Below are 12,840 nucleotides of genomic sequence, written 5' to 3'. Positions count from 1 at the left end.
GCACTCCCCGTCCCCCTCTCTCCCCCTCAGCAGCCACGGCGCCTGTTTCATGATTTTTAAAAGCACCAGTGAATCGCGGCATCGGGAACTCGGCCCATCGGAGGTGGAGGCCCCTGAGAATACCGGGTTGGTCCCGGTAATGATATGTCAACGCCGTTTACTGTACGTGCGGAGTGGAATCCATTGACGCCACTGTCGAGGCACCCGGCAATTGTGATTTGGCGTCAAATCGGCGCCCACCCCGATTTCAGCATCAAAACCGATTCTCCGCCCAATCGCGTTTCCCGATTCCAGGGTCGGCCGACAGAGAATCCCGCCCGCCGTCTCTTTGCGCTTGATGCACACCGCCCGAGATTACCGCCCTCAAGATTTGGTTTGATTAAAAAATTTGGGACTGTTGGAGGGAAAAGTACTTTTTTCTCTCCTCTGCCGAAAGCATCTTGGAGACTCTTCGAGTTGTCGCTATTTGCGAGAATGAGAAAGCGCGTATGGTACGAATGGGAAGGAATAGCGTAAATGGAGCCCGTGTTAGAATGGAAGGGAAATTCGATGACCCTTTGAAATTCCACGGGTAATTGAAATTCAAACACATGTTTCTGTCGTGATGCAAGCGTGCTGGCCAATGTCTGGAAAATGAAATGTCTAATTAGACCATTGCGGGGAAAGAAAGTAGTCCGGAGGCGTGATTGGGGCGTGGAGGATCCCATTCTGTGGGCAGAATGTGTGACATCTGGGGGCAATGGCTGGCCGCAGAAATCAAAGCAATATTGATCTCCAGACTGCCAGAGGCACTAGGAAGAGCGATAATAACAAGCATAGCTTGGGAGTTTTAGCACTGAATTTCAAAACCCAAAACACAGTTGGGAGTAGACAACACAGGAGGGGGTGGGGGTGGTGGGGTGGAAAAGCAGAACACCAAGTCAAACTGCTAAGTGATAAATATTTCTCACTGAATCCCTCCAACCTGTGTCCGTGAATTCGAATAGGCTTTAAATACAAATGCAAATCTACTGTCAACATACTTCTCCACTGTACAGAACAAATTTAGGGGTTTATTTAGAACGGTGCACTTTGGTAGATGGAGCCCATCGCTTTTTTAAAAATTCTTCGAATGGTCCCAATTCCTTTGAAGGTTTAATGGACCTGCAAATCCGAAAGACAGAGAAAAACACTGTTTAGTTGATCTTTGCCTGTGAGAAACATCCCAGCTCAACCTAGTTTTTCTATTTCACAGAATCACACAGTGCAGCAGAGACCCTTCGGCCCATCGAGTCTGCACCGACACATGGAAAACACCCGACCTGCCCACCTAATCCCATTTGTCAGCACTTGTTCCATAGCCTTGAATGCTGTGACGTGCCAAGTGCCCATCCAGGTACTTTGTAAAGGATGTGAGGCGACCCGCCTCTCCCCCCTCCCAGGCCGTGCGTTCCAGACCCTCACCGCCCTCTGGGTGACTAGGTTTTCCTCCAATCCTCCTGCCCCTCACCTTGAACTTGTGTCCCTCTCGTAACTGACCCTTCAACTAAGAGGAACAGCTGCTCCCTATCCCCTCTGTCCATGCCCCTCATAATCCTCTCCACCTCGATCAGGCCGCCCCTCATCTTCTCTGCTCCAGAGAAAACCCTCCCATCCACACGTACGCGCTTACGCACACACGTACATGTATGCACACACGTACATGTATGCACACTTGTGCACATCCACACATACGTACACACACACACACACATGTCCAGGACCCACATGTGATCGGTGCTGACATATGAAAAAGCAAGCCACAAGTCAATATGCAACTCTTACTGACCAGCTTTGGATATGCTCTTATTCATGACTAGAGCTCTGAACACTTAGTGACCTGAAACATCAACTCTCTCCACACGTGTGGTGAATGTAGGATTTTTAAAATATAGATTGTAAATATATGATATATCTGTTGCAGTAATGTCATTTAAAAACCTGGGTTGAGGTGTATATATGCAGCAATATATATTTTTAAAATCTTGGTTTAACCTACAGGCAGCCTCAGTGTCTGCAAAAGATGCAATTAAGATGCTTTAAAAGTAAGTCCATCATTCATTCCAACCGTGGATGTGTTTACAAAGAGAGGCCTAATGGAATTTAGTTATGATTGCTGGATAGTCCCTGGAGAGTAGATAACATGAGACATTGTGTTTAGACTTGGGTAAGCAGGTCAGGGGATCCGAGTGAGATGAAGATAATGTAATTAATGGGAGGAGCCAGGTCTGTAGCTGGGAGTGTGCTCGGAGATTTAAGGTGAGCAGCAGCATTTGCTCAAGGCTGTCAAGATTAAGTAGTAGTCTTGACACAGGCAGGAGAATGCATAGGTTGTTTCCCTCTCTTCAAGCAGTCTTTCCACAAAATCTCTATTCAAGTGTACAGCAAGTAACCCTGTGTTTGCTAACTTTATTTATAAGTGGCTTTTGACATGTGATGTGCTTGGCTTGATTGGAGATAGAGAAAGTATAAGTTAGTCCTAAAAAGGGTTTCCTTTTCTTATTGAGAATTGTTTAACTGTTAATTGTAAGCTATTTTCTATGATGTGTTTAATCCTGTGTTAATAATAAAAGTTTGTTTTAAATAAAAGATACCTATTAGTCAGTGGAATCACTGCCGGAGCGAAGTATCTTTTCCTCACGGTTTAAAAATGTTTTTAAAAGTGTTTGTGGTTCTTTACGGTATCCTGCACAAGTGTTAGGGTGTGGTCCGAGAATTGAACAAGTGCTGTCTGATTCTCTGAGTATTTCCAGCATTTTCTATTTTCAGAAAGGTTTGCTACTAAGTTGTCACTTTTAATGAGACATTTGAAAGATGTAAAATAATTACCTCAGTGCTTGGAGGGAGTTCTGGGTCCTTTTCTCTCTGGAACATCTTTATTTAGAGTTGTTGATGTATCTGTTTAAATGTGACATTTGAAATTATTATTTCAATGTTTTTTTTGTTAACCACCCCTCAAAGTTTTCAGCTGTGCATCAATGGTACCACACTTGCCTCTGAATCAAAAGGTTGCAGATTCCTGTGCTGTTCCGCAGTTTTTCTGCACCGATCTAAGGCTGACACTCCGTACTGCGGGAGCACTGGGCTGTCAGAGGCACTGGGCGAAATTCTCCCCCAACGGCGGGATGTCCGCCGACTGGCGCCAAAGTCGGCGCCAATCAGACGGGCATCGCGCTGGCCCAAAGGTGCGGAATGCTCCGCATCTTTGGCGGCCTAGCCCCAACATTGAGGGGCTAGGCCGACGCCGGAGGGATTTCCGCCCCGCCAGCTGGCGGAAATGGCGTTTGTTTCCCCGCCAGCTGGCGCGGAAATGCGGCGCATGCGCGGGAGCGTCAGCGGCCGCTGTCAGTTTCCCACGCATGCGCAGTGGGGAGAGTCTCTTCCGCCTCCGCCGTGGTGGAGGCCGTTGCGGAGGCGGAAGGGAAAGAGTGCCCCCACGGCACAGGCCCGCCCGCGGATCGGTGGGCCCCGATCGCGGGCCAGGCCACCGTGGGGGCACCCCCCGGGGTCAGATCGCCCCGCGCCCCCCCCCCCCCCCCCCCCCAGGACCCCGGAGCCCGCCCACGCCGCCTGGTCCCGCCAGTAAATACCAGGTTTGATTTACGTCGGCGGGACAGGCAATTCCTGGGCGGGACTTCGGCCCATCCGGGCCGGAGAATCCAGCGGGGGGTCCTGCCAACCGGCGCGGCCCGATTCCCGCCCCCGCCCAATCTCCGGGAGCGGAGACTTCGGCGGGGGCGGGATTCACGGCGGCCAACGGCCATTCTCCGACCCGGCGGGGGGGGTCGGAGAATGACGCCCACTGTCTTTCAATGAGGCGTTAAACTCGGCTGATGGCTCTTGTAGATGTTAAGGATCCTCTCGCACCATTTGAAAAGCAGGAATTTCTGTCTCCGAGCCAGCCTTTGTTAATCAACTCGATCAAAACAAATCGCAACTCTCATTGAATATGTGCGGCACGGTAGCACAGTGGTTAGCACTGCAACCTCGCATCACCAGGGTCCCAGGTTTGATCCCCCGCTGGGTCACTGTCTGTGTGGAGTCTGCACGTTCTCCCCGTGTCTGCGTGGGTTTCCTCCGGGTGCTCCGGTTTCCTCCCACAGTCCAAAGATGTGCAGGTTCGGTGGATTGGCCGTGATAAATTGCCCCTTAGTGTCCAAAATGTTAGGTTGGGCTACGGGGATAGGGTGGTGGTGTGGGCTTAAGTAGGGTGCTCTTTCCAAGGGCTGGTGCAAACTCGATGGGCTGAATGGCCTCCTTCTGCACTCCCTGATGAGGCCACACTTCACACCGTTTTATGGACTGAGGGGCTCCAGCCGCTGAAACACCTCAGTGCACTGAGAGATCGAGCATCCTGATCTCTCGAGCCCCTGACAGGATGCACAAACCCCAGACTAACCATAAGGGGGTCCCCAGGTCCCCCACACCTATGCAGGGCACCTCCCTGGTCCGATCACTGCCGCACAAAAAATACCAGCTTGGCAGTGCCAGCTGAGCACCCTGGCCAAACGGCATGCACCTGGGTCTCTCCAATCCCCTGGGAGACACCCATGATTGCCGTTCCATCTAGTCTCCATCGCAACGCCGCAGGAGATCGCGTTAGATCTAGTGAGGTGTGGCGATCCGGGTAGTTCCCGCAAGTGGGATCTCCCGGTATCTACCGGTCCCATTGCGCTGCACTGCATTGCACTGCGCTGAGCTGCACTGCTCTGTACTGCGCTGCGCTGTACTGTGCTGCGCTGCGTTGTACTGTACTGCGCTGTACTGCACTGCACTGCTCTACTGTGCTGCGCTGCGCTATACTGCGCTGCGCTGTACTGCACTGCTCTGTACTGCGCTGTACTGCACTGCACTGCTCTGTACTGCACTGCGCTGTGCTGCGCTGTACTGCACTGCTCTGTACTGCGCTGTACTGCACTGCTCTGTACTGTGCTGCACTGTACTGCACTGCTCTGTACTGCGCTGTACTGTGCTGCGCTGTACTGCACTGCACTGCACTGCTCTGTACTGTGCTGCGCTGTACTGCACTGTACTGCACTGTACTGCACTGTACTGCTCTGTACTGTGCTGCGCTGTACTGCACTGCTCTGTGCTGCACTGTACTGTACTGTGCTGCACTGCACTGCACTGCACTGCTCTGCACTGTACTGCACTGTACTGTGCTGCGCTGTACTGCACTGCTCTTTACTGCGCTGTACTGCACTGCTCTGTACTGCGCTGTACTGCACTGCACTGCTCTGTACTGTGCTGCGCTGTACTGCACTGCTCTGTGCTGCACTGTACTGCACTGCTCTGTACTGTGCTGCGCTGTACTGCACTGCACTGCTCTGTGCTGCGCTGCGCTGCACTGCTCTGTGCTGTGCTGCACTGCGCTGTGCTGTACTGCACTGCACTGCTCTGTGCTGCGCTGTACTGCACTGCTCTGTACTGCGCTGTACTGCACTGCACTGCTCTGTACTGTGCTGCGCTGTACTGCACTGCACTGCTCTGTACTGTACTGCGCTGTACTGCACTGCTCTGTACTGCGCAGTACTGCACTGCTCTGTACTGTGCTGCGCTGTACTGCACTGCTCTGTACTGCACTGCACTGCTCTGTACTGTGCTGCGCTGCACTGCACTGCTCTGTACTGTGCTGCGCTGCACTGCACTGCGCTGCACTGCACTGCTCTGTACTGTGCTGCGCTGTACTGCACTGCACTGCTCTGTACTGTGCTGCGCTGTACTGCACTGCACTGCTCTGTACTGTGCTGCGCTGTACTGCACTGCACTGCTCTGTACTGTGCTGCGCTGTACTGCACTGCTCTGTACTGTGCTGCGCTGTACTGCACTGCTCTGTAATGCGCTGTACTGCACTGCTCTGTACTGTGCTGCGCTGTACTGCACTGCACTGCTCTGTACTGTGCTGCGCTGTACTGCACTGCTCTGTACTGTGCTGCGCTGCACTGCACTGCACTGCACTGCTCTGTACTGTGCTGCGCTGTACTGCACTGCTCTGTACTGTGCTGCGCTGTACTGCACTGCTCTGTACTGTGCTGCGCTGTACTGCACTGCTCTGTGCTGCGCTGTACCGCACTGCTCTGTACTGCACTGCTCTGTACTGTGCTGCACTGCACTGCACTGCTCTGTGCTGCGCTGCGCTGCACTGCTCTGTACTGTGCTGCTCTGTACTGTACTGCTCTGTACTGTGCTGCGCTGTACTGTACTGCTCTGTACTGCGCTGTACTGCACTGCACTGCTCTGTACTGTGCTGCGCTGTACTGCACTGCTCTGTACTGCGCAGTACTGCACTGCTCTGTACTGTGCTGCGCTGTACTGCACTGCTCTGTACTGCGCTGTACTGCACTGCACTGCTCTGTACTGTGCTGCGCTGTACTGCACTGCACTGCTCTGTGCTGCGCTGTGCTGCACTGCTCTGTGCTGCGCTGTACTGCACTGCTCTGTACTGCGCTGTACTGCACTGCACTGCTCTGTACTGTGCTGCGCTGTACTGCACTGCTCTGTACTGCGCTGTACTGTACTGTACTGCACTGCACTGCTCTGTACTGTGCTGCGCTGTACTGCACTGCACTGCTCTGCACTGTGCTGCGCTGTACTGCACTGCTCTGTACTGTGCTGCGCTGTACTGCACTGCACTGCTCTGTACTGTGCTGCGCTGTACTGCACTGCACTGCTCTGTACTGTGCTGCGCTGTACTGCACTGCTCTGTACTGTGCTGCGCTGTACTGCACTGCACTGCTCTGTACTGTGCTGCGCTGTACTGCACTGCACTGCACTGCTCTGTACTGTGCTGCGCTGTACTGCACTGCTCTGTACTGCGCTGTACTGCTCTGTACTGCGCTGTACTGCTCTGTACTGTGCTGCGCTGTACTGCACTGCTCTGTACTGCGCTGTACTGCACTGCTCTGTACTGTTCTGCGCTGTACTGCACTGCTCTGCACTGCTCTGTACTGTTCTGCGCTGTACTGCACTGCTCTGTACTGTGCTGCGCTGTACTGCACTGCACTGCACTGCTCTGTACTGTGCTGCGCTGTACTGCACTGCTCTGTACTGTGCTGCGCTGTACTGCACTGTACTGTGCTGCGCTGTACTGCGCTGTACTGCACTGCACTGCTCTGCACTGTGCTGTACTGCACTGCACTGCTATGTACTGTGCTGCGCTGTACTGCACTGCTCTGTACTGCTCTGTACTGCGCTGTACTGCGCTGTACTGCGCTGTACTGCGCTGTACTGCGCTGTACTGCGCTGTACTGCGCTGTACTGCGCTGTGCTGCGCTGTGCTGCTCTGCTCTGTGCTGCGCTGTACTGCACTGCTCTGTGCTGCGCTGTACTGCACTGCTCTGTACTGTACTGTGCTGCGCTGTACTGCACTGCTCTGCTCTGCTCTGTACTGTGCTGCGCTGTACTGCACTGCTCTGTACTGTGCTGCGTTGCGCTGCACTGCGCTGCTCTGTACTGCACTGCTCTGTGCTGCGCTGTACTGCACTGCTCTGTACTGTGCTGTACTGCACTGCTCTGTGCTGCGCTGTACTGCACTGCACTGCACTGCTCTGCGCTGTACTGCTCTGCGCTGTACTGCTCTGCGCTGTACTGCTCTGCACTGTGCTGTACTGCACTGCTCTGTACTGTGCTGCGCTGTACTGCACTGCGCTGTACTGCGCTGTACTGCACTCTACTGCACTGCTCTGTACTGCGCTGTACTGCACTGCACTGCTCTGTGCTGTACTGTACTGCTCTGCTCTGCTCTGTGCTGCGCTGTGCTGCACTGCTCTGTGCTGCGCTGTACTGCACTACTCTGTACTGCGCTGTACTGCACTGCTCTGTACTGTGCTGTACTGCGCTGCGCTGTACTGTGCTGCGCTGTACTGCTCTGTACTGTGCTGCGCTGTACTGCACTGCTCTGTACTGTGCTGCGCTGTACTGCACTGCTCTGTACTGTGCTGCGCTGTACTGCACTGCTCTGTACTGCACTGCACTGCACTGCTCTGTACTGTGCTGCGCTGTACTGCACTGCACTGCTCTGTACTGTGCTGCGCTGTACTGCACTGCTCTGTACTGTGCTGCGCTGTGCTGTACTGCTCTGTGCTGCGCTGTACTGCACTGCTCTGTACTGCGCTGCGCTGTACTGCACTGCTCTGTACTGCGCTGCTCTGTACTGCACTGCTCTGTACTGCACTGCTCTGTACTGCACTGCTCTGTACTGCACTGCTCTGTACTGCACTGCTCTGTACTGCACTGCTCTGTACTGCACTGCTCTGTACTGCACTGCTCTGTACTGCACTGCTCTGTACTGCACTGCTCTGTACTGCACTGCTCTGTACTGCACTGCTCTGTACTGCACTGCTCTGTACTGCACTGCTCTGTACTGCACTGCTCTGTACTGCACTGCTCTGTACTGCACTGCACTGCTCTGTACTGTGCTGCGCTGTACTGCACTGCTCTGCTCTGTACTGTGCTGCGCTGTACTGCTCTGTACTGTACTGTGCTGCGCTGCACTGTACTGCTCTGTACTGTGCTGCGCTGTACTGCACTGTACTGTGCTGCGCTGTACTGCACTGCTCTGTGCTGCGCTGTACTGCACTGCACTGCTCTGCGCTGTACTGCACTGCTCTGCGCTGTACTGCACTGCACTGCACTGCTCTCTACTGTGCTGCGCTGTACTGTACTGCACTGCTCTGTACTGCGCTGTACTGCACTGCTCTGTACTGTGCTGCGCTGTACTGCACTGCACTGCTCTGCTGCACTGTACTGCTCTGTACTGCACTGCTCTGTACTGTGCTGCGCTGTACTGCACTGCTCTGTGCTGCGCTGCTCTGCTCTGTGCTGCGCTGTACTGCACTGCTCTGTACTGTGCTGCGCTGCACTGTACTGCTCTGTACTGTGCTGCGCTGTACTGCACTGTACTGTGCTGCGCTGTACTGCACTGCTCTGTGCTGCGCTGTACTGCACTGCACTGCTCTGCGCTGTACTGCACTGCACTGCGCTGTACTGCACTGCACTGCTCTCTACTGTGCTGCGCTGTACTGTACTGCACTGCTCTGTACTGCGCTGTACTGCACTGCTCTGTACTGTACTGTGCTGCGCTGTACTGCACTGCACTGCACTGCTCTGTACTGTGCTGCGCTGTACTGCACTACACTGCTCTGTACTGTGCTGCGCTGTACTGCACTGCACTGCTCTGTACTGTGCTGCGCTGTACTGCACTGCACTGCACTGCACTGTACTGTGCTGCGCTGTACTGCACTGCACTGCACTGCACTGTACTGTGCTGCGCTGTACTGCACTGCACTGCACTGCACTGCTCTGTACTGTGCTGCGCTGTACTGCACTGCTCTGTACTGCGCTGTACTGCTCTGTACTGTGCTGCGCTGTACTGCACTGCTCTGTACTGCGCTGTACTGCACTGCTCTGTACTGTTCTGCGCTGTACTGCACTGCTCTGTACTGTTCTGCGCTGTACTGCACTGCTCTGTACTGTGCTGCGCTGTACTGCACTGCACTGCTCTGTACTGTGCTGCGCTGTACTGCACTGCTCTGTACTGTGCTGCGCTGTACTGCACTGTACTGTGCTGCGCTGTACTGCACTGCACTGCTCTGCACTGTGCTGTACTGCACTGCTATGTACTGTGCTGCGCTGTACTGCGCTGTACTGCACTGCTCTGTACTGCTCTGTACTGCTCTGTACTGCGCTGTACTGCGCTGTACTGCGCTGTACTGCGCTGTACTGCGCTGTACTGCGCTGTACTGCGCTGTACTGCGCTGTACTGCGCTGTACTGTGCTGTACTGCACTGTACTGCACTGTGCTGCGCTGTACTGCTCTGCTCTGCTCTGCTCTGCTCTGTGCTGCGCTGTACTGCACTGCTCTGTGCTGCGCTGTACTGCACTGCTCTGTGCTGCGCTGTACTGCACTGCTCTGTACTGTACTGTACTGTGCTGCGCTGTACTGCACTGCTCTGCTCTGCTCTGTACTGTGCTGCGCTGTACTGCACTGCTCTGTACTGTGCTGCGTTGCGCTGCACTGCGCTGCTCTGTACTGCACTGCTTTGTGCTGCGCTGTACTGCACTGCACTGCTCTGTACTGTACTGCGCTGTACTGCACTGCTCTGTACTGCGCAGTACTGCACTGCTCTGTACTGTGCTGCGCTGTACTGCACTGCACTGCTCTGTACTGTGCTGCGCTGTACTGCACTGCTCTGTACTGTGCTGCACTGCACTGCTCTGTACTGTGCTGCGCTGTACTGCACTGCACTGCTCTGTACTGTGCTGCGCTGTACTGCACTGCACTGCTCTGTACTGTGCTGCGCTGTACTGCACTGCACTGCTCTGTACTGTGCTGCGCTGTACTGCACTGCTCTGTACTGTGCTGCGCTGTACTGCACTGCTCTGTACTGCGCTGTACTGCACTGCTCTGTACTGTGCTGCGCTGTACTGCACTGCACTGCTCTGTACTGTGCTGCGCTGTACTGCACTGCTCTGTACTGTGCTGCGCTGCACTGCACTGCACTGCACTGCTCTGTACTGTGCTGCGCTGTACTGCACTGCTCTGTACTGTGCTGCGCTGTACTGCACTGCTCTGTACTGTGCTGCGCTGTACTGCACTGCTCTGTGCTGCGCTGTACCGCACTGCTCTGTACTGCACTGCTCTGTACTGTGCTGCACTGCACTGCACTGCTCTGTGCTGCGCTGCACTGCTCTGTACTGTGCTGCTCTGTACTGTACTGCTCTGTACTGTGCTGCGCTGTACTGTACTGCTCTGTACTGCGCTGTACTGCACTGCACTGCTCTGTACTGTGCTACGCTGTACTGCACTGCTCTGTACTGCGCAGTACTGCACTGCTCTGTACTGTGCTGCGCTGTACTGCACTGCTCTGTACTGCGCTGTACTGCACTGCACTGCTCTGTACTGTGCTGCGCTGTACTGCACTGCACTGCTCTGTGCTGCGCTGTGCTGCACTGCTCTGTGCTGCGCTGTACTGCACTGCTCTGTACTGCGCTGTACTGCACTGCACTGCTCTGTACTGTGCTGCGCTGTACTGCACTGCTCTGTACTGCGCTGTACTGTACTGTACTGCACTGCACTGCTCTGTACTGTGCTGCGCTGTACTGCACTGCACTGCTCTGCACTGTGCTGCGCTGTACTGCACTGCTCTGTACTGTGCTGCGCTGTACTGCACTGCACTGCTCTGTACTGTGCTGCGCTGTACTGCACTGCACTGCTCTGTACTGTGCTGCGCTGTACTGCACTGCTCTGTACTGTGCTGCGCTGTACTGCACTGCACTGCTCTGTACTGTGCTGCGCTGTACTGCACTGCACTGCACTGCTCTGTACTGTGCTGCGCTGTACTGCACTGCTCTGTACTGCGCTGTACTGCTCTGTACTGCGCTGTACTGCTCTGTACTGTGCTGCGCTGTACTGCACTGCTCTGTACTGCGCTGTACTGCACTGCTCTGTACTGTTCTGCGCTGTACTGCACTGCTCTGCACTGCTCTGTACTGTTCTGCGCTGTACTGCACTGCTCTGTACTGTGCTGCGCTGTACTGCACTGCACTGCACTGCTCTGTACTGTGCTGCGCTGTACTGCACTGCTCTGTACTGTGCTGCGCTGTACTGCACTGTACTGTGCTGCGCTGTACTGCGCTGTACTGCACTGCACTGCTCTGCACTGTGCTGTACTGCACTGCACTGCTATGTACTGTGCTGCGCTGTACTGCACTGCTCTGTACTGCTCTGTACTGCGCTGTACTGCGCTGTACTGCGCTGTACTGCGCTGTACTGCGCTGTACTGCGCTGTACTGCGCTGTACTGCACTGTGCTGCGCTGTACTGCTCTGCTCTGTGCTGCGCTGTACTGCACTGCTCTGTGCTGCGCTGTACTGCACTGCTCTGTACTGTACTGTGCTGCGCTGTACTGCACTGCTCTGCTCTGCTCTGTACTGTGCTGCGCTGTACTGCACTGCTCTGTACTGTGCTGCGTTGCACTGCACTGCGCTGCTCTGTACTGCACTGCTCTGTGCTGCGCTGTACTGCACTGCTCTGTACTGTGCTGTACTGCACTGCTCTGTGCTGCGCTGTACTGCACTGCACTGCACTGCTCTGCGCTGTACTGCTCTGCGCTGTACTGCTCTGCGCTGTACTGCTCTGCACTGTGCTGTACTGCACTGCTCTGTACTGTGCTGCGCTGTACTGCACTGCGCTGTACTGCGCTGTACTGCACTCTACTGCACTGCTCTGTACTGCGCTGTACTGCACTGCACTGCTCTGTGCTGTACTGTACTGCTCTGCTCTGCTCTGTGCTGCGCTGTGCTGCACTGCTCTGTGCTGCGCTGTACTGCACTACTCTGTACTGCGCTGTACTGCACTGCTCTGTACTGTGCTGTACTGCGCTGCGCTGTACTGTGCTGCGCTGTACTGCTCTGTACTGTGCTGCGCTGTACTGCACTGCTCTGTACTGTGCTGCGCTGTACTGCACTGCTCTGTACTGTGCTGCGCTGTACTGCACTGCTCTGTACTGCACTGCACTGCACTGCTCTGTACTGTGCTGCGCTGTACTGCACTGCACTGCTCTGTACTGTGCTGCGCTGTACTGCACTGCTCTGTACTGTGCTGCGCTGTGCTGTACTGCTCTGTGCTGCGCTGTACTGCACTGCTCTGTACTGCGCTGCTCTGTACTGCACTGCTCTGTACTGCGCTGCTCTGTACTGCACTGCTCTGTACTGCACTGCTCTGTACTGCACTGCTCTGTACTGCACTGCTCTGTACTGCACTGCTCTGTACTGCACTGCTCTGTACTGCACTGCTCTGTACTGCACTGCTCTGTACTGCACT

The 12,840-nt window shown here is 54.8% G+C and overlaps 1 protein-coding gene across 2 annotated transcripts in view; it reads right to left on the bottom strand.

Annotated features, from left to right (window-relative positions):
- Window positions 1-1,032: 1,032 nt before the first annotated feature.
- LOC140405350 (tachykinin-3-like) overlaps window positions 1,033-12,840 on the bottom strand; it is a 56,496-nt gene continuing 44,688 nt past the window's right edge. For both annotated transcript variants that reach the window (XM_072493648.1, XM_072493649.1), the window contains exons 6-7: window positions 2,848-2,916; window positions 1,033-1,143 (exon numbers count right to left, since the gene is read on the bottom strand). In XM_072493648.1, the coding sequence (XP_072349749.1) occupies window positions 2,849-2,916 (68 nt within the window). In that variant the 3' untranslated portion in view covers window positions 1,033-1,143; window position 2,848. The remainder of the gene's footprint in view (window positions 1,144-2,847; window positions 2,917-12,840) is intronic.

Source organism: Scyliorhinus torazame, chromosome X, assembly GCF_047496885.1.
Source record: "Scyliorhinus torazame isolate Kashiwa2021f chromosome X, sScyTor2.1, whole genome shotgun sequence".
Lineage (NCBI taxonomy): Eukaryota > Metazoa > Chordata > Chondrichthyes > Carcharhiniformes > Scyliorhinidae > Scyliorhinus > Scyliorhinus torazame.
The sequence above is the reverse complement of the archived record's forward strand: the minus strand, read 5'-3'. Positions and strand labels throughout refer to the sequence as shown.